This window comes from Apteryx rowi, unplaced genomic scaffold (genome assembly GCF_003343035.1).
Source record: "Apteryx rowi isolate R43461 unplaced genomic scaffold, aptRow1 scaffold_72, whole genome shotgun sequence".
In the NCBI taxonomy this organism is placed as follows: Eukaryota; Metazoa; Chordata; class Aves; order Apterygiformes; family Apterygidae; genus Apteryx; species Apteryx rowi.
The window spans coordinates 1-22,047 of NW_020451005.1; the positions used below are offsets into that span (position 1 = coordinate 1).

The 22,047-nt window shown below is 36.2% G+C and overlaps 1 protein-coding gene across 1 annotated transcript in view; it reads left to right on the forward strand.

Moving 5' to 3' along the window:
- Nucleotides 1-2,002: 2,002 nt before the first annotated feature.
- Nucleotides 2,003-22,047, forward strand: part of LOC112976363 (lipopolysaccharide-responsive and beige-like anchor protein) — a gene marked incomplete at its 5' end in the record, with an annotated part of 360,077 nt that continues 340,032 nt past the window's right edge. The window contains 9 exons of the mRNA XM_026087491.1: nucleotides 2,003-2,171; nucleotides 4,138-4,217; nucleotides 5,664-5,726; nucleotides 7,506-7,603; nucleotides 11,597-11,689; nucleotides 13,070-13,178; nucleotides 13,730-13,811; nucleotides 15,561-15,684; nucleotides 15,936-16,128. Of these exons, the coding sequence (XP_025943276.1) occupies nucleotides 2,003-2,171; nucleotides 4,138-4,217; nucleotides 5,664-5,726; nucleotides 7,506-7,603; nucleotides 11,597-11,689; nucleotides 13,070-13,178; nucleotides 13,730-13,811; nucleotides 15,561-15,684; nucleotides 15,936-16,128 (1,011 nt within the window). The remainder of the gene's footprint in view (nucleotides 2,172-4,137; nucleotides 4,218-5,663; nucleotides 5,727-7,505; nucleotides 7,604-11,596; nucleotides 11,690-13,069; nucleotides 13,179-13,729; nucleotides 13,812-15,560; nucleotides 15,685-15,935; nucleotides 16,129-22,047) is intronic.

The following is a 22,047-nucleotide window of genomic DNA, read 5'->3' on the forward strand; positions in this document are numbered from 1 at the left end:
TCTCTCTGTCTCTCTGTCTCTCTCTCTCTCTCTGTCTCTCTGTCTCTCTGTCTCTCTCTGTCTCTCTCTGTCTCTCTCTGTCTCTCTCTGTCTCTCTCTGTCTCTCTCTCTGTCTCTCTCTCTGTCTCTCTCTCTGTCTCTCTCTCTGTCTCTCTCTCTGTCTCTCTCTCTGTCTCTCTCTCGCTGCCTCTGCCTCTCTCTCGCTGCCTGCGCGCCTCGCGGCCCGCCTCTCTCTTGCTGCCTCTCTGTCTCTCTCTCTCGCTGCCTGCGCCTCGCTGCCTGCGCCTCGTGGCCCGCCTCTCTCTCGCTGCCTGCGCGCCTCGCGGCCCGCCTCTCTCTCGCTGCCTGCGCCTCTCTCGGCCCGCCTCTCTCTCGCTGCCTGCGCCTCTCTCGGCCCGCCTCTCTCTCGCTGCCTGCGCCTCTCTCGGCCCGCCTCTCTCTCGCTGCCTGCGCCTCTCTCGGCCCGCCTCTCTCTCGCTGCCTGCGCCTCTCTCGGCCCGCCTCTCTCTCGCTGCCTGCGCCTCTCTCGGCCCGCCTCTCTCTCGCTGCCTGCGCCTCTCTCGGCCCGCCTCTCTCTCGCTGCCTGCGCCTCTCTCGGCCCGCCTCTCTCTCGCTGCCTGCGCCTCTCTCGGCCCGCCTCTCTCTCGCTGCCTGCGCCTCTCTCGGCCCCGCTCTGTCGCTCTCTCTCTCTCTGTCTCAAGACAAGTTCTTTGAATGGTGTGTTTTGGTCTAATATAGCGTTTGTAATTAGTTGTTTTGGGGAGGGCTTAAAGTGGGGTGGCAGTTTAATTAGATCGTTTGAATGTTTTACATGAACCCTTTGTCAAACTTCAAAAAAAGCACAAAGCTCATCATTTTGTAAAACAGCTGTAATTCCTTTTAGGTTATGAAATAATATCAAGAGCCAACAGTATAATATGTATAGTTTACAAAAAGAAGTAATAAATAATTGTACTAGGCATTTCTTTTGTCTTTTTTCATTTTGCATTTTGTTAATGTCTTTAAAATTCTGTCAGCTAAATATAACTACTGCTATTCTCAACCACAAGCATTTGAAATAATTTGTAACTTCGTCTGCCAAAATTTTATGAAGGAGGATAGAAGCATACATATTTCCTCTTAATACGTGAGCCAGCTATGTTCCCTTGTGGCAAAGGCAGCCAACAGCCTCCTAGGCTGCATTAGGCAGAGCGTTGCCAGCAGGTTGAGGGAGGTGATCGTTCGCCTCGACTCAGCCCTGGTGAGGCCACAGCTGGAGCACTGGGTCCAGTGCTGGGCTCCCCAGTGCAAGACAATCTTGGACCTACTGGAGGAAGTCCAGCAAAGGGCCACTAAGATAATGAAGGGACTGGAGCTTCTGTTATACGAGGAGAGGCCGAGCAAGCCGAGACTGTTTAGCCTGGGCAAGAGAAGGCTCAGGGGGATCTTACCAATGTATATGAATATCTGATGGGAGGGTGTAAACAAGATGGAGCCAGATTCTTCTCAGTGGCGCCCAGTGGCAGGACAAGAAGCAGTGGGCACAAATTAAAGACAAGAAATTCTGTCCGAACATCAGAAAACACTTCTTTCCTGTGAGGGTGCTGAACACCAGAACATGTTGCCCAGAGAGGTTGTGGAGTCTCCGTCTTCGGAGACATTCAGAACCCAACTGGATGCGGTCCTGGGCCACCTGCTCTTGGTGACCTTGCTTGAGCAAGGGGTTGGACTAGATGATCCCCAGAGGTCCCTTCCAACCTCAGCAATTCTGTGATTCTGTGAATGCCATGCTTTCATTCTGCTATGAATAATGGGCTACCTTAAAAAAAACCTCTATAGTTTTAGAAATAAAATGAAAATTTTCATCAGTTTCCAAGAGTTTTAGAAGCTTCATTACTAGGTGAGGCAGAGGAAGTCTTCTGTTTCTTTAAGAAATTTTAATGGATGAAATTTAAGAATGAAGTTGCCTGAAATGCTACAATTCTGAGGTAATGATTTTTAAGCTCTTTACTGGGTGTTTTAGGTTCAGCTGATCCTGTACACCTACCTGTCTACTGAGTTCATTGGCACTGTTAACATATACAATGCAATCCGGCGAGTTGGGACAGTTCTTTTGGTCATGCATACCCTAAAGTATTATTACTGGGTAGTGAATCCTCAGGATCGCAGCGGTATTACTCCCAAAGGTTTAGGTATGTGTTCATTTCTACTCTTGCAAGCTAACATTTGTTTTAAGCATTGTGTTCAGTGTGTCATATAAACTGTAAATTTTCCAGATAAAGAATTGTTTTAATGCAATGAGTTCACCGTAACCTTTTGTCCCTAGGATATTCTTGAAGACTCTTTTCAAAAAACAACTAATGAAAACTTTTGAAGAAAATTATATTTTCTGTCTTCATATATTATTTTAATAATATTAGATTCTATATTAAACAGATATTAGAACTGGGAGAGCAGGTAGGGTTTTGTAAGTGTGGATCTGTGCTTGGGAATACAGTCTCTTTATGGAGCTTGTTCAAGTTCTGGACACCTTTAAGTGCCTATTAGATCTGTTGATAAGACCAGTGTAGCTGAAAGCAGGCATATTGAGTCTGTCTGACAAGCACAGAGGTCTGAACTTGTTGGAAACATGCTTAATAAGCATGCTTAATCTGTACAGTGAACTCATGGGGAAAGAAGTAGTAAGAAATTTAGAACAGGTGTTTAGTACTTGTCATTGACACGGAACAAGAACACTGATTGTAAGGAAAAAGCAAAGGGAATAGCTGCCTAGCTCAGAGATACCATACTGTAGAAGGAACTGGGGAAAATGAAATGTGCAGCAACTCAGTACATAGCATAAACCTGTGCAGGTGGGCCTGGAACAGATTAGAAAATTAATGCTTCTGAAAATACAGCTTTATGACCCTTCTGATTGTTATTCTGAGTTTTATGGGGATGATGCACAGAACACCTTCTGAATCTTTTGACAGAGGAAAAGGAACTTCTTCCTCTACTCTTTCCCGTGATGAAGAAAAGCTCTGGAGTTTCAGAGAGAGAAGCAGTGGGTGAAAGAGAGCTAGATGTACTGGGAGTGAGGGGTCCACTTCACAGAATGGGCAACCCTGTTGGAGTGTTGCAAAGATTGTTTTGTAGTAGTTTGCGTCTTGTAAGGAACAAAATACATGTGGTTTTTCTTTTCAGTGAAGATGTGGATTTACTTAATTAGCTTCTGAACTGATTTATTGAAACTGGGGCAAGTGTATGTATAGGATAATCCTACTATTTTAGTTTGAATGGCTTATTTTGACTAGACTGGTCTATGTTGAAAATACCTATTCTTAGACTAAATACGCCAGTGGGCATATCCTGTACAAAAACGTAGTCTTGTATGATTACTTGCATTTGCTAATTGATTTGCTTTTCCCTGGTGATTATGATCATAGAAACTGTGAACCTATGAGCAAATGTAAAAACCGTCCCTAGGAAGGTGTTTGCAACAGCCATTTGCTTTCTATATAAAGGCTTTTTCTTGCACCTGTTGTTTTAACCCTGTCTCTCCTGGGAGCTACTCAATATTTAGGTATTTAAAAAATTTTAGTAGTAGTCTGCTTTACACAGAAATGGCAGAAGCAAGTCCTTGACTTTGAGTTAACAAATTAAGTCTTTGACTTAAGGTAACTTATATATATAGTATTGCAGGATTCATTTTTGTCATGTATGTAGCCTATGTGTAATAATGGCATGTAGTTCTACCTTTGATTTTTAGTAAACAGTATGCAGGCTTAAAAAAAATTGTACACTGCAAAAATTTGAAATCTAAGAATTCTAATGTAAAATTCTCATATTAGAGTTATTCCTTGCATGAAGTTGGTGAAGAAGAATGGTTCTTTATGGAAATGGAGAATTGTAAAACTGTGAAAAGAATTTACAGGTTTTTAGAAAGCCATGTTTAATAAAAGCTTTTCTAGAACCTCACTAGTCAGAGCATTTTGCTAATAAAAAGTTCTAAAATTATTACTATTTCATAGTCCAAAGTGGAGGAAAAATAACTGTACTTAAAATTGTGCCCTCTTCACATAGCAAATGCCTTTTATTTTTCTGTACCTGAAAATGCATTTTACGCTAATAACCACTTTTAGTTTGTATTTTATGTATCTACTTTTTTTTCTTTTGTAGATGGGCCACGACCTAATCAAAAAGAGATTTTATCTCTGCGAGCATTCTTATTGATGTTCATTAAACAGCTAGTGATGAAGGTAGGCTAACTTTTAAATTATGGTAAGGTATCCAAGTTTCCTTTCATAAGGAAAGCAACTTCACTATAACTTTTTTTTTCCTAAGCATGTTGAGTTTTGTAAGCAAAGTAGTAAATGAAAATAGCATTTAAGGTGCATTATCTTATTGTGGCTGTTGTCATAGACAGTAGTGCTGAAGATGTATTTTCTCTCTTTTAAGCTGATTTTATCAAAAGTAGAATAGTTAAATCATTGATTTAGAAATATATACTACAAGGGAGATATGTACTTTTTGATTCAGTATTTTGCCTTTGACAACAACAATACCACTTGCATCAGAGGAAGTGTGTAAGGAGTAGATTTGGCAGTAGTATAGCATTGTATGCTATGGACCAGTGGGACGAAGGACAAGATACTCCCTCCACAAGTAACAAGTACCAGTTTTGCAAACATTTGTTGGACATTAGATATTAAAACTCAATAGTTTTGCTGATTGTGGATTTTTTTATAGCCCTTTGCTACTGTAAGTTCTGATCTCTTCTTATTTGTATCTCCTTTCTCTGGGCTGTCTTCTGTGTTTGAGTCCAGCTCCCCCCCCACACACACACTTCTTGTGCTGCTAAGGTACCAAAATGCTCCCTGTGCTGCTCTCCAGAGCCGTAGCAGTTGGGAAGAGTAACTACCAGAAAAGTTCTGCTCTTGACTCTGTCTTTACTGAAATCATATGTTCTGTAATTGAAATACGGGGGAAAATTTAGCTATCAAACTCTAAATGACCTTTATTGAGTGTGTGAATTTGATTTTTCTGTCAGAGGTTTATGACTTGGACAGTTTTGGATAGACCTTTCCAAGAACAGTAAAAAGGATGTCCATGATAAAAGGTTGATTCTTCTGCAGATTTTCTACCTCTTTCCTTCCATAATCCCATTCTCATAAATGGTTTATTTTGTTTCTCAATTCACCAAAAAAAATCTTAAGGCAGGTTTGTGACACAGAAGCCATAAATTATTTAAATTTTTGCAAAGTTGAAAGCAACTGAAGATACGATTCTAAAGTGCAAAATAAGAAGCAATCTCAGCTATAGGCAGAGCTAAGTTATGTTCATAAATAAACATCTAGGTCTACTTTTGCATGCTCTTTGCCACCATAACTTCATTAGCCTATTAACAAAAAGCTCTCAGTTCACATTCTCTGTATCGATTATTTTATGTACTATGTTACTCGCCAGCTTACCTTTATGCCTGTCTTGGAGTCATCTTAATGCTCTTTTGTAACCTTCAGTTGGGTTCTTTTGGGGCAGAGAAACAGCTACCTTCTATGTATGAAGCTATTATAGTACATAGTGAAAATAAACTTGTCTTGTGAGACTCTTACACTGTATGTAACCATGGTGTATAATAATGCTCTTTTGGGAACTGCTCTTTTGTATGTTGTAAGATGATAGTTAAAACCTGATTGCTTTTAAAGGACTATGGAATAAAAGAAGATGAATTGCAGGCTATTCTGAATTATCTGCTCACTATCCATGAGGTAATTTTTAATTTGTTCTTTTTTTTAATATTGCTTCCACTGTTTGTGACCACTAACTAAATTACCTTAATATTTTCAAATAAAATACAATACCCTCTTTTTGCCACAAGATGGCTCTGTAGAGGAAGTAGCAAATATTGTCCAATTCTTAAGCGTAGTGTGTTGAATTACCAATATCTTGCAGAGCAGTGCACTATGTTCAATATTAGATTGAAGTTCAGTAAGCCAGTAAGTCAAAATAGTTTCCTATGTTGATTTGCAAACTGATTTACCAAGCAGAAAAGCAGATGGTGCTTTAAAAAAACAAACTTGTTTTATGCTGCTTAAGTAATAATTTTAATACTTTTAATTTTGTTTTTTACTCCTTTTATTCTGCTTCTTAAATAAAGCAATAAAGTTGAAAAAATGCATTAAAAATAAAGATGCATGTTAATGGCATCTAAGAGAAACATATAAACTTAATTGGGAGAAAATGTTGGTTACCGCTGATACATCTGCATCTTCATATTTTAGCACCAGGAAAAGGCACTTTATGCCAGATGCAACATCAAAGACAAGGGAAATGGGAACATAAATCTAACTGATCTAATCTCTGTGAGGGTGCTTGAAATGGGTAAAATAAGGAATTAATTGAGCTTCACTTCAAGTAGTACAGATTTTTTTTCTTTTCTATTTACACCTATATCTTCCTTTTATTCTCTATTCTGGTTACTGAACCATGTACTTGGCTGCATCATGGTCAAATAACTTATGTCATTCTCCTATATATCGATATCTAAAAAATAAGACTCTTGGTAACAAATGAGTGAACCAAAATAGCAGAAGCTTTATATAGCCTTCAGATGAGAAGGTGATAATATTTTTAACTATATAATGAAGTGTGTGTGGCCTAGTCTAAAAGATGGATACTGAATCCTACTGAATTAGTTATCTAGATGCAAATTCATAACAACAACAATAAAAAAGTAAAATTCAGTCTTTTGAGGCTCATTTGTCAATGATAGTGTCTGTGATGCAAGCTAATGATATTTTCAGAGGAGCAGAGTTGTTCAGGAGGCATAAAATTGGTTTGCTAATAGGGACAGAATCAGAATATTTGTTCAAAAATGATGGAAAGTGTTTTTTTTTTTTTTTAAACTAAGCTTTCATTTTAATACCACAAAGAATGTGAAAAGACATGATTGTATTTTGCTACTTTGTAGGTATTTTGTAGTTGTAATGTAACTTCAAACAAATTCCTAAACTGTAGTTTTGAGTGCTTTAAACTAATAGTGTTAAAAACTTTACAGGGTGGCTTGAATTACCTATTTTTGATATTATCAGTGGCAGGTGATGTTAATTTTATTTTCCTAGAGTGGGCATTTGTTAGTAGAGATTTCTTATTGAATATTGCCCAGTGCCCCAAATATGCAGTAGCTACTGTGCATGAAGAGAGGGAAATGTGTATGTGGACAGATGACCATGTGCATGGGATGAAATATGAAATAGCTATAGAGTCCATTCCCTGTCAGGGGCTTACTCCCCAGACACATTTGTGTCACTTTCCCCTCTATTTGGAAAAAAAAAAAAAAGTAAGTATTTTCTTCATAATATTTTCTCCTGGCTCCATGAACTTGCCTTCTTGATCTTCAGCTCTTTGATCCTGGCCTATTCCTTTTGGCCCTTGGTCTACTAATACTACCCAGATCATTTTAAAATAATTTGCAGTGGCTCTTTTGACAAAACAATGCTCTAGCATAGATGCATTTTCATTTCAAATTTGTAATTTTTATTCAACAGGATGACAATCTAATGGATGTCCTGCAGTTGCTTGTTGCTCTGATGTCAGAGCATCCCAGTTCTATGATCCCTGCTTTTGACAAGAGGAATGGATTACGGTAAGTTAGATTTTGTAAACAGGCAAAAGAGAATAATATTTTGACCTTACTGCTATTTACTAAAACTTCCATGCAGTCTGAAAGGTTCTTGTCAGTGTGTGTTGCAATCTCAGACTCCTTTTGGGTGATTTTTATGTCCAGGTGTTCTTTGGCAAGAGGTGGTGATGGATATATTATCAATGAGGTCTTTTTTTAATGTATCCAAGCTGCCAGTCATGCTGAAACAAGTAGTAGTCAATTTGGGTTAGTCTATATGTGGATGTTAAATCTTCATCTACTGGGTTTTTAGCATTCCATTCTTACATATGTTTTAGAACTGAAAGTAGGCTGGCAAAAAATGGCTCAGATTTCTTCTGATCTGTTAGCCTTCATTCCTTTTTTTTTTTTTTATGTGCAAGGTATTATGGGATTTTTGCAGAAGAAAGCTTTTGTTTGTTTAAATTTATCACTTTGGTATGGATTATTCACAATGACTGTTTCCCCCCCAAAATGAGAAATGTTGTTTCACACTTGTGAGAGGAAAAGTAGTTAGGGAAGAAAGCCTGTTCTACTAACACTAAAAGCACAGGAGAAGATCTACTAGGAAAAGACTAAGTTATGGCTTTGATTTTTTTGTTGTGGCTCTCAGAGGGTGGTCACATTATTGAACTTTTCTAATTTAAAATGAATCTGCATGGACCTTGTGGGGAGAAAATAGCATCAGGCAAAAAAAGGTAAGAATTATTCCTAGAAAAGTATGTGGAGTAGTAATTCTCTTGCTGTATAAAGGCAGAGTCTCAGTTCATATATTTTTTTGCACCTATTGGTTAACTCCCATTTATATATATATTTTTTTCAGTTGCTCTTTCTCAAGAGACGGCATTCAGGCATGTTCATAATTGTTTCCTCCCTTTTTAGTGCTAGGCTGTTTTTTTTTTCCTTTTTTCTTTTCCTTTTAACCCATTTTCTTCAGCTTTGCCTTCATTTGTATGGTAATGTATTATGTTATGGGAAACTAATAAAAACTCTAAATAATAAAGTATATGAATGCCATGTTGGGTCTCTAATGTAATACATTTGTTTTTACCTAACAACTGGCAGTAGACATTTTCCTTTTTATTAACTAGTGTATGGGCAAGTCAGTATGAATAGTGAGTCCACAGTGAGAAATCATTTTGTTTTTCTGTCTCATTTATTACATTCTTTGCTCCTGTACTGTCTCCAGTCACTTAATGGGTTGCTTATATATTTATTGTTTTTTTGATTAAAAAAACCTTGTTATTGAAATATAAAAATAATTCTACAAAGCGTTATAAATAGTTTTTAGAAATAATTAAAAATTTAAAAGTTACCAATCTACTGAAGAAATAATAATCATACGAAAATATTTTTTCCCTATGAGACTAGGTATCGCTCATACTGTTCTGTTAAGACAAGTAGGGAAATGGATTACATTGTTAGCTTGACACTGTATGGTGGGCTTACCCCTTGGTTTTATTCCACAGCTGCTGTTGCTTCAACTTTTCCAGGATAAATTATTTACTATAGATAATTGGATTTTAATCATTCCTGGGTTTTCATTTAAATTCCAATGTAGAATCGGATTTTATTTGTCTCAGTTTAGATGTCCTGGGTAATACCTTTAGGTAGGCAATAGTTAAGGAATATATAATTGGTGGTGAGTGCTTAGGTATGTATAAATAAGGCCTATTAACTCTGGCTAAGTCCTGTGAACTTTTTACAACTGGCTGATGTAAAATGCAATATTGTAACATTGGATACTTTTGGAAAGTTTCTTCAGTCATTCAAATTAGATTTATTTATTTTTTTTTAATAACGCTTTACAGATTTCCTCAAAATAGCTCTTTTCTTAAAACTAAGTCATGGGAAATGTTAGCATCACATAGGTGTAGAGCAGGAGTTTGAAATTTGGCATCAGGGTTGGTGAGACTCGCAATAATATCCAGAATGTGCTTTTCTGGAGCCTCTCACTTGCCAATGTTTTAAGCTTCTGAAATTTGTTGTTCGTGCATTCACAGTAAGAGGTGGAGAGACAGTTCTCTGGCAGTGGGTTCCCAGCAGTCCATGTCTGGCAGGAAGTGGCTAGGCCTTTATCTGAGTTACTGTTGACATACTCTATGATGCTGAACATTAGAAATGAAAACAGATTGAAATGAAAAGATACTGAGCAAAAGAAACGTATACTTTTTTTGAAAATCCAAGAAACTACATTAAAGACTATACTTTTGAGACCTCCTTACTAAGATTGCTAAATTAAGAACACTGAAGTTAGGGACTTCTAAAATAAAGATTGTTCAGGAATTTTAATTTGCTTACTCTGCTTTGCTCTTATACATTAAGACAATTTTTATATAATCTCACACACATTTTATTTTGTGGATACGGTTAGATGTTCTTGGGAGGATTGCTGCTTAAAAAAAACTGGCAGAGATGAGAAGCTCTCTAGTAATCGGGGAAAGAATTGAAGAGAGAACAGTCTTCACATGCTTAAGGACATTGAATGCTGCTTTGGAGAATGGGCTTTTTGCCTGGGCTGCCAGGCAGACTGCTTACATCACAATTAGTGACAATTAAGGAAATGTGTGGTTTCTTGCCTTTTCTGTGGCCCCAACTTGAGAAACCTATAGTCTGATTTCTAGAAGAGCTGAAGATTTTCTAGTACTACATTCAGTGAGTTTGTCCAAAGACTGTATAAATTCTTTGTCAAGGCACCTGTATATTTTAACTTGTTCACCTCTAATAAAGAATGCTATTTTTGTTGTCTTGTCTTGGTGTCTTATGTGAAAAATAGGGAAATATCTCCATATTACATATGAATGTTATGAAAAAGAACTCAATAATGAGAACTCAGCACGCAGACACTATGACAAAACCTATGTGAGATGATCATTCTGTAGTCACTAGTGTTTAGAGGGCTACATGCTGAATGGCACATGTTGAAAGAAATAGTTCACAGAGATCTGTTTCTTTCATCATAAAGACATAAGCTGGGCAGAGGTGCTGCCCTAACTATAGGTGATCCTATAAAGATTATTTAAGAGTTTTGATAGGGCTGAATTCTGGTTGTAGCAGGCATTTCCTAATTAGAATGATGAATGTCCCTAATTTTGTTATTTTAGTTTGGTTGCATTATGAAAAAACTCTTTTAGTGTAACAAGAAAATAGAATTGGAATAAACAAAAGTGCTCAGGAATTGGTTTGTAGCTCTTCTGAGATGTACAATGCGGTGCCCTATTGCAGGATGGTAGGGCAATCGTTTGGCTCTAACTGAAAATGGAAAAGTGAAAACTGTTTGTGTTCATGTCGGAATTCTAACTGAGATTGAAATATGAACACCTGCCATCATAATTAAAGAAGAGTAATGACTGCAAGAATACCTTCTAGAAAGAACATGTATTTATGCATATGAAACTTAGTAGACAGGACAGTTCAGCTAAGATTCCAATGTGTTTTTGCATTGAACATTTTATACTTAATATTCTGAAGAGCAGAAATGGGTATGGGTGAAATGACAAGATTGCCTCCCGACTTGGTGCTTCTTTACTTCCTGAGGGACCAGCAAAGGGCACGAGTGTCAAATATTAGTGCTAGTAATAAATCCCCATCTAAATATGGCTCTTCCTATTCAGCCACATTTGTATTAAAACAATTATTTGCTTCGTTTTCTGGTTAAAATATTAGATTAAGACAGTTTTGCATATAGAAATTGCAACAACTTTTCCACAGCTATACACGTATTATATATATATTGATATTTTGGAGCGTTTAAAATCGGATTAAAAATCTCTAAATAGAATTTAAAAATGTGAAAACAGAAATTGTCGTGTGATTAACAAAAATGTTTTTTCTAGTCTTATTAATAGCCATCTTTTCAACTTAGGCCCTAGGCCCAGACACAAATTTATTTGCAGTCTGCTGCAGTTAATTTGTAATTTCAAAAACTGTACTGTTTATTTCAACTATTTTAGGAAGCCTTGTGTTTTCTCCACTTAGGGTTGTCTACAAGCTTTTAGCATCAAGAAGTGAAGGCATCAGGGTGCAAGCTCTAAAAGTGATGGGATACTTCTTAAAGCATCTTGCTCCAAAGTAAGTACTGATTTAGATCTTAAGAAAATGGCATGTTGTGACATGCCATATACGTGTGTGTGTATGTGTATATACAGACTTATATTTATATAATTGTGTGTGTGTATGTAAAATAGAATAAAAAATCAAAGGCTATGTTGAAGGTTAACCAGCAAATATGCTTCACCAAATAGGAGATATTATTCTTTAAGTACCTTTCATTTTGTTTGTCATTAATCCATTTTCAATGTGGTGAAACCGCTTTTTATTGGGAACTACTGTCCAGGCATTATCACTTTATTATCACGTTCATTTACTACTACTTACCTGCATTGTAGCTTCCTGTTTTCTAAAGCAGTCTTTTTGCATAATTCCAGTGAAACCAGTATAAGAGTTAGAATAGTGAGATTGAAACCCATATTGCTTACTGAGAACTTACTTTAAGATGTCTCAAGTATCTTTTTCAACCTTCTTAGTGTAATTAGGTAAAACTACATTAATGTTAACAATCAATTCCTTTTTTATATGGCTGATAGCCTATATGCCTAACCAATTTTGTGATCTGGAAGTTAATTAAGGTAGAAGCTTGTATGTGAATGAGATTGCCATGGCTCAGAGTTGAAACAGATAGATATTTGTTTCATCTGTAACAGAACAGTATTTTGCAGTGTTCATATAAATGTTTTTGCACTTTCATTTTGAAGGTGAGTAATGTAGAAATCTAAAGCCTTCTCAACTGTGTCTCTAGTTTGGTAACTCTTGCTTACCTGTAAAGTTAATCCTAGCTCATTTTGATTTTATTACTACTTTCATGCTTTAGCCATGATGTGTGAACATATGAGAGTACTTGGGTAGTCATGGACAAATGTCTGTGCTACTTGTCCTTACTTTGAGTAGCACATAGATTTCTCCCTATTTTTCTTGAAATGTCTTCCTTTGGCATGTTTTTCTGATCCTGGGAGTCATGAGGTGGTCCATCTGCAGAAGAAAAGATGTTATTGATACCCATCAACTGAGTTAGCTGGGAAGTTGGCTACAATATGAGATAACTAGTGAGATCACTGTCCATGGTTAAAATGTATATTTGACTTAAATAGGGACAAAGATGCTCTTTCCTTAATGTTTATCAAGAAATCCTGAAGGGTCTGTTCCAGCTTTTTGAGTCCATCAGTGAGTGGACTGCATCTGTGGAAGAAAGATGGCTGTCTTCCAACTATCTTCAGGGAATGACTTGTCCTTTCAGAATTATCCTTTTTCAGACTCCTTGCCCTTTTCCTTAGCCAAAATGAAGACTTAAGGGAAAGAAAAAAAGTTAATGTTTTAATTTCATATTTCATGAGGCACTTTTTTAGCAAGTTTAATACGCAAGTTTATTTTCTTTATCTTTCTGTGCTATTTTAGGAGAAAAGCTGAAGTCATGCTTGGACATGGATTGTTCTCTTTGTTGGCTGAAAGGCTGATGCTTCAGACAAGCTTAATCACAATGACCACATACAATGTCCTATTTGAGGTAGTAATATACTGTAGTTAGGATCCAATCTTCCTAATTACTTGTAAGACATTGTTAGAAAATTGCTTGCATATTTGGGCTGATATGTTCCAGATGACATTAAAACCTTAGCATGCAGCTGAGAGCTGCTATTTTTTTTTCTAAAGCTCACTACTTGAGTGGGTTTTTTTTTCCTAAGTTGGATATGCTCATTATGAACAATTCTAGATAATGAGTGAGTTGAATGTCTCAAGCAGACATTCATGTGTGTGTGGAATTTTATTCCAGCAGTGATCTTGCCTTTCGATGACTGTTTTGGTTAGATTCAGGTTTCTCTTCCAGTGCATTGAAAATAACAGTTGTGCATTTAAGAGAGTGCAAAAAATGGAGCTGAGTAAAATTTTTAGAAACAGAAGAAATTAAGTTATCAAGAAAAAGGACCAGTGATCTTTGTGTAGTTTTATAACTTTGGTGAAATAATGATGGCACTGTGGAAAAGATGTATCCAACTATACCCCAGTAAGCTCTCTTTATGAACATTGATTTGGTGTCGTCTTCTTCCTTCTTGCTAGATTCTGACTGAACAGATTTGCACTCAAGTGATACATAAACAACATCCTGACCCAGATTCAACAGTGAAGATACAAAATCCTCGTAAGGATGATATGAATTTCTAAGTGATACCATCTTTAGACAAAATAACTGTTCTAAAAAAAAAAAAAAGAAAAAAGGCTTATTAATTACGTCTATGAGTCTGAATTCTGATCTCAGTTTTGTGTAGTTTTTCATGCAAGAGGAAAGATAATGCAAATTTAGTTGGAGTTATTCAGGAAGCATATATTTTCAGCTTTTTGAAAGACATCTTATGTGTCTAAATGTGTATGTAGTTCATAACTCACCCTTTTTGGCTGTGCAATATGTTATGAAATGGTTTTCAAGACTTGCATACACAGAATATTTTGATTTAGTACATGTTAAAGTTCCAGCACAATTCTGATTGCATTATTTGGTGATGTCAGACTGAATTATCTGAAGTATGGAAAGATCCTTCATCTTAAATAACTCTCAGTATGACAACACTAGACTGAAAGTAGGAGAAATGTATTTGCTTATGTTTTGGTTCACTTACTTCATGGAAAATATCTTGATATGAAACTTAAGATGTCTTTTGAACTAAGTGGAAATACTGATCTCCTTTCCTGAATTATATGCATTATTAATGTACTCTGTATGTAATATAATGGTATTATGATAGCTTTGGGAGTTCATTTTGTGTAGAGAAATACAGAATTTTCACTTTCATAGCTGTTTTGTCAGTGCAGGGCATTAAGTGTAGGACGTAGCTGTGGGGTTACTTCATGTGGAAGGTAGGATAGAGAAAGGAAAGCCAAGCAGATACAGAGGAGAGAAGTCTGGTTGGAGGGTGTCGTTTGCTTTCTGGTAATTCTATATGAAGCAATAGAGATGTGATGAGATTTCTGTTTCTTTTTCTTAAAATTTTTGAAGTTGACAGTCCCTGCTGTGATTAGTACAGACTATTTGTAGTGTGACTTCTGAGTCTGGAATCATCTAGGTTTACTAGGAAGAGCGACTCCTGGAGTACTTATGTAATGTCAATGTTAATATTATTAAATAGGGACTTTTTAAAAGAAATTCTACAAGATGAGTTGAAACTACCACGGTGACTGTGTACAAATCCCATCTTAATTTAGTTACAGATTTTTTGTTGTTGTTGTTAACAAGAACAGCAATGTCCCACTCCTTCAAAAAGTGGAACGTAACAACAGTGACTGCCGCCTTAAATATTGAAAGCAATACACTCATAGAGTAACAGATTAAACTTTATATCAGGAAGGTTTTGTCCCCTCCTCAGAGTGTGTTTTTTTTTTTTTTTTTTTAAAAAAAAAAAATCATTAAGAGTACTCAGGAGTTGTTCAAATTCTTTGAAAATTCAGTATTATTGAGGCAGAGAGAAATCTGTGCATTTTTCTTGTATATTGGTTTTATAACTGATGCATTATATTATGTGGACTTTGTCTTTCTTAAGAAGACGTTTTGATATTAGTTTGTTTTATAGTAGTCATTCATCATCTAGTTACAATTCTGCTCCTTAAACCTGGTAATTCAAAAATTTTCGTAATAGTTTAATTCTGCTTCCATTTTCTTCAGCTGTATGGGATTGCAAATCCCCCTGAAGGTGAGCAGATGTGAGAAATCTTGAAAGAAAGGATTTATATTAATCAAACCTACTCAAGTAGAGATGTGCCTTTTCTCAGTGTAATACTTTTTTATGTGGCTTCACTTTTCTTGAAGTGATTAGCATACAAACAATATTGAAAGATGTCCAGTATTTTAAGATTTGCTTTAGTACTAATATTTTGTTACTCATGACCTATTTTACAGAGGTATTAAAAGTTATTGCAATCCTGCTACGTAACTCTCCCCAGTGCACAGAAACTCTGGAGGTTCGGCGAGCCTTTCTCTCAGATATGATTAAACTTTTCAATAACAGCAGAGAAAATAGGAGGTAAGATAGCTTGTTATATGCACATGTATGCAAACAGTGTAAGTAAATAATAGTCTCCTAATAAAATAGCCTCATTCAGCAGCTATAGCTTCATTGCTGTTTAGCAAATTCTGTACTCTTACTCTTCAATATGTAATATTAGAGAAGCTTGCATACAGCAGTGCTTTTGTGCATGTTAAATTCTTCACTTGGCTGATGTAGATTAGGATCAATTTTGAAACTGTATTATATAGCATATGTGCATTTTGCAGGAGTTTGTTGCAGTGCTCTGTCTGGCAGGAGTGGATGCTTTCCCTTTGCTGTTTTAATCCTAAGACTTCTGAGGAACAGAAGATAACTGAGATGGTGTATGCTATATTTCGAATTTTGCTCTACCATGCGATCAAATATGAATGGGGTGGCTGGCGTGTTTGGGTGGATACACTGTCAATAACGCATTCAAAGGTGAGTGAGTGCAATTGTTGGGAAATTTTGTTCGCTGTGTGATGAAGTTTGGAGCTGTAAAGTGGTGGATCATACAATGAGATAGTCTTGAAATGAAGATCAACAGTTGAAATAAATAGAATTCCAGTGTTTATATATGTTACTGGACATAACTGTTTCAAATATTTGACAATTAAATATTAATTTTGTTGTTTGAACACTTCAAACAAAAATGTTTCTTGTTGTTCAAGTTGTGCTAGTATTTTTTGATACTAAAATTGGCACATAAATATTTTCAAAAATTAGATAATCAAATTTCAGGAACATTTCTGAAGAATGTGTGTGCTGGACTGGGTTTTTTAATAATGGCATGAACACAAGGTGGCGTACCATATCTATTCTTAAACAAAAATACCATTTAGAAACATCAAAAGGCTGTAAAACAAGGCAGTAAAAAGCAAAGAAATCAAAGTTAAGATGGACATTTCAGCTGTTAAGCCGTCATGGAATGCATGATGAGAAAACAAATCCTTGCAGTATGAATAAGACCATTAGCCTTCATTATTTTTCTGGCTGTTTTTTTCGTTGTGGCAGCCAGAATTTTATCATAAAAGTTATTAGTGAATCTCAATCAAGGTATTGTAGTGTAAAATATAACTGCCCTTCTTCCTTTTCCATACAAAAGAACAAGGGCTATGTAAGCCTAATTGTTCTGGTTTATCAGAAAGATTTACTTAGGATGAATTAAATTGTAAATTATGTATTTCTAAATTTGTATAAATTAACTATGTAAAAAGAAGGACTGGAAGTCTGTGAATCCTGATAATCATTTTATGACTCTAAGGGATGGTTAGCATTTCTGAGGGTCCTTTATTTTGAATGAATTGAAGAAAAGTATCCATCTCTGCAGACAACACGAATACTGTTATTTTGAAGCTCTATTTATTCATCCCAAACATAGCTTGATAGTTGGTTGTTTGGCTATGGGAAGGCAAGTACAGAAATACATAAAGTAAAAGTGCATGAAGCAGCATTAAGTGGTCACTTGGCTAACCAGGCTATTGGTGCAAAGAATTCAGGGCCAAATTTTAACCCATACTGAGGTCATGCTCTAGTCGTACAAAAATACCTTAATCTTCTTTTGTGTCAGATCTTCAGCCCTCAAAAATCTGTTTGTTTTCTTTCCCCCAAGATGCAGAGGGTGTAGGTGAAATAGATCATACAGTAGCAAACTGTAGCCAGAGTAAAGATCCCTAATGTGCTTTTATAGAAACTGGCATAATTTAAAGCATTTCTCTAATTGCTTGGAATTGCTGGGGAACTGTCCCTAGGGAAAGAAGGAGAGGTGGAGGAAGACCACCTTTTTTCCTCTGTCATACAGAGCTTTGGTGTATTGAATTTAAAAATGATCTTGCACTTATAAGTTGTAGTTCTATTCTTTGACATTTTTTATGAGTTGTAAGTTAGTGTAATGGATGAAATCTTATTTAATTAATTTATCTATGTTAAAATGCTAAGATAGATTTTTGATCATTAATATTACATGTTAATTTAATGTGGCTAATCAAGTGGTCTAGAGTTTATAGAGGAGGAAAAAAAAAAGATTTTCAGTGATCCTGTGGGCCAAATATTAAGAAAAGGAATCTGTTTTTAGAAAACACCAAAAAGCTGAGGGTGTGTAGATAATGTTACTTTCAGTTTTTTTCAAAAGGCTGCATATATTTTAGTGCAGTACCATAGTGAATGGGAATATGATGTGCTTGACTCTTCCTGTTTCTCATATTCTGTTCCTGGCATGCTGGCATAGTGTGAGGTATCCTTGGTTGTGGAAAAAAACACCTTATTTCAGTTTTCCAAAATTTGTTGGGTTTCAGGTCAATATGTAAGGACTGCTTGTTCTTCCAACCTATTTCAGAGAAAGCTGAATAATGGCAGGGTTTAGAAGTGTGTGAGTAGAGGCAGTGCTAGCAACATAGTGGTATTGCAATTTGGAAGGAATTAAAGTGGATTTGAGGGAGTTCAGTTTGTTTGGATGTTAGTGCTAATATTATTATCCAGCTCCAGAAGCCTAAAGGAACATGGTTAAGCAACAAAAGCACCCAGAAATAAACCTAATGATAGTGGTATGAATGATGATACAGTATTTGAGGATTTTTAAATAGTTTTTTTTAACCTTTTTTGTGTATTTGCAGTTTAAACTTTTTTGTAAGTAACATTTGCAATTCACACAACTAGCAATGTAAAGCTGGGTGATGTTTCATAGCTATTTTTTATTTAAATAAACATAAATTAGGAAAAATCACAAAAAAGCTCTTTGTGACAAAAACTTATTAATGACTTGAAAATGGCCTTATGTAATGATATTAATATCCAATGATAATGAATTTTTAATTCTTCAATTTTACTTATTTTGAGTATTCTTACATCCTCTTACACCAATTTTGAGATTCATATAGTAGAGATTTAACGTGGTGTGGACATAATTCAGTGGGCAGATTGTTAGATGTTAAGTGCATCTCAGATGTTTTTGATTTCTAGTATGCTTTAAGAGTAGTGTGGGAATTATGGGAGCAAAAATATTTCCTTAACATTGCTAAGAGAGCAACCAATTTGTGTTTTTAATATTTCATCTCTAATTGTATTGGGTTACTGCTTATTTTTCCTTTTTACAACCCTTTGCTCCATTCTTACCACTAATTTATAACACCATTCTATGATAAAGAACTAGTATATAAAGGACTAGTGTTGCAGAATTGGATAGATTTTGCGGAGCTACACATCAAGATACATGCAGCTGCTATAAAAAGCCAAAGAAACTCAATCGCAATTTTATTGTCCAGTTTGATAGATTTCCTGCCACCTTTGTAGCAGGGAAGCTGTTTGTCACTGTAACCCTCTCCTCCAACAGCTGCACAGCGTTTTATAAGCAGCAATGGCTTTTCTAGCATAATTGCCTTACATTGGTTTCCTTGCACTCAAAATTTAAAAGATGTGTGTAACCTTTTTAAAGCCAAATTTCTTAGTATTGCTCATGTATTTTCTGATTTCCGTATTATAATTTTTTTGCAAATATTAACACAGTGTATACAAATGTGTTTAATCTGCAGCTGCTAGTTCAATAAAAATGTTAATGAAAAAATTAAATCAAAACTTGGGTTTGTTCTAATCAGCACTGAATTTGTGAAAGCAGCTAAAAACTTCTGATGTTTAAACATTATAACCATGCCAGCTAGGCCTTTGTCTAGGAGTGTTACTTTGCAATAAGGACCAATGGCTTTGTGGTTAATAATAGGAAACAAGTAAAGAATGGTGCACAACTGGCCTTTTTGAACTTTCAGATTCCCCAAGTTTTAAAAGAATATGATTTACACAGCATAATACCCTTATAAAATATCTCAATGTTTTAAACTGCTAGAAAAAATGAACATTTGCTTATTTCAGACCCTTAAAATATTTTATTACTTCGAAAGATGCTTCATGTTACTACATGATCTGGTTGAAGAAAAGTCACTTGGGTAAATTCTGAACTTTGTAGTAGCACAGATTAAGACTCAGGAATGTTAATATGTGGAAGCTACAGTTTTGTTGTTTCTTTATGTGGAAAATATTTTAGAATTTTGTTCACTGATCTGAATGGAAAGAAATTGTATAATCTTAAAACATTAGTGCTGTGACTTTAGCATACAATGTATTTCTAAATAATTGCTAGCTTTCAATCCCAAGAAGTACAGCTGTAATAAGCATGGATAAGTGTTCAGTGAATATATATCCTTTTAGATGCCTCACTCATTTAATGCAAAAGATGATGATGTGTATGGAGTTTGTGTATTATGTTTGCCTCATTTTCATCACTATTGCAGATGCAGGCAAATTGGCAAAAGCAACAATGGTTAGGTAGTGAAGGAACTAATTTCTGGTGAAAACTTAAAAACTTTCATTTACGGAGAAGGAAACATGGCTTAGTGGTTTTAGAAGGTAGTGGGCTATCATGATCTCTTGAGTCCAGATCCCGTTGGCACTCCTGAGTTGTTGAGGGCTGTTGAGTCTCCATTTCCATCCCCATCTCTGAAGAGTATAAGGTCTCTCTCCCACAGTGGCGTTTCCAGTCGTTGTTAGCTCTGAGGCATTCTGAAGATTTCAAATGCTACTTCAGCCCTCAGAAGTGTCTGCATTGCTCTTCTGAGAAGCAGAGTTAGTTAGCCAAGAGGATCGTTGTACTACTGCAGGTTTTTGGCTTTCAGGTATGACACCCAGTGTGTCATGAAGCAAAGCTGAGGGAGATGGAATTATGTATGCAGCACACTTGAAATGCTTAAATAGAAGTTCATTTTTATCGTAGAAATAGCTATTTATAAAAAGAATTACTTATTCCAGGTATAAATGATTCTCAGGGATTTAAAAAATTGAGGGAAGGGGCCACCTAATTTGTGGAGAGCTAAAGGAACTCAGAGACTAGAGTGTTCAGGCTCCCTTGAAATTATGTACCTTCCAGGAAGCGTGGTTCTGACAAAATCCTTCACCTTTTCTAGGTGTTTCCTTGCTTCTCATGTAGTGGGTACAGTATGTGGGAAGGGTTTTGCTGCTCATTGCCTCTGAGGAAGGAAGTAATTCCAGTATTCAGCCAGCAGAATAGGCGGGGGGGGGGGGGGATGCCTAAATCACTGATGGGTCCTTATGAATGCAGCACATAAGTTTAATGGGGAGCTCCTCCATCTCATTAGCCACTCCGTTTGAGTAAATGGCATGTTAAAGCTGCAGGATGCTGAAATTTGGGTAAATCAAACAGAAAGAAGAGAGTGAAGCGAGGGACAGGAATGGAGTAAGGAAGGTAGGCTGAGAATTTATGAAGGAGGAAAGAACAGGATCAGCTGAGTGAACTGAGCTGCATAGAAGCCTAAAAGAAGAGAGTGTGTGACAGAGATCTACTACTGGTTCAAAAATACCCAGGGTCTGATAAAGAAGAAATGAGGAAACAGATTTTTCGGGGAAAAAGAACTAATGCAAAAAGTTGCAGAGAGCTATGAGAAGTTCTTTCTTTTCAAGTCTTCTTTGCATAGTGAGTGGATCCTCATCTTTATAACTATATGCATAAAAATATTAGGGGGGACCTGTGTCTTCAGTGTGGAAAATTGTTAGTGGCCATCTTAGTGTTGCTGCAGAGTTCTTGCTTACTGCCAACTCTCTTCATTGTGGCTGTGCTATTTTATATTTGGGAACTGAATGAGAAAACACTTCTGGGTCATGAGTTGAACTGATGGATGTGGAACCTCTGCTACAGGGCTTCCCACAACACATGGAAAAAGATTGGTAAAATAGAGAAGTGCACAATACTGGTAGCTGGGTATTGGGACATGCAGTGTGGTAAACACTGAATTTTGCTACAACATATTTTTGTTAATAATTTAGTATCAAATGTGCACAAGGCACAGTGGTACTTCATGGAGAGTTTGGCTGTCTACTGAACTGTGCAAATGGTGGCAGGAAAGTGGATTGGGATAGGAAGGGAAATATATACCTTGAAGATAACAAGCTCATGTCTTGCTATTTAAATAAATGGAAAGCAATAATTATATTTGTGAAAATGAGCAACTACTTGAGTGTTCGGTACAATGCTTTCAATTTATTGTTGTATGGTGAGGTAATAATAAGCTCTACCTTGATCTGATTTGAAAATAAAATTCAACCAACATATATAGATGTATCTCTCATATAAGTGAAGACTTTCAAGAATTGTATTGACTAGTACTTTCTTATTCTAGAAATTATTTGTATTCTGTATGTGAGCATATTTTTTCTCAAGCGGGGAAGAAAAGAGGCAAAAACTTCTTGCTGAGATAAAAATGGGGAACATGAAAATGTATTGGTACGGTGATTTTTTTCCTTTTTTCACTTACGTATTAGTGAATACCTTTTAATGGAAACATGGGCTCCTCTAGAAAC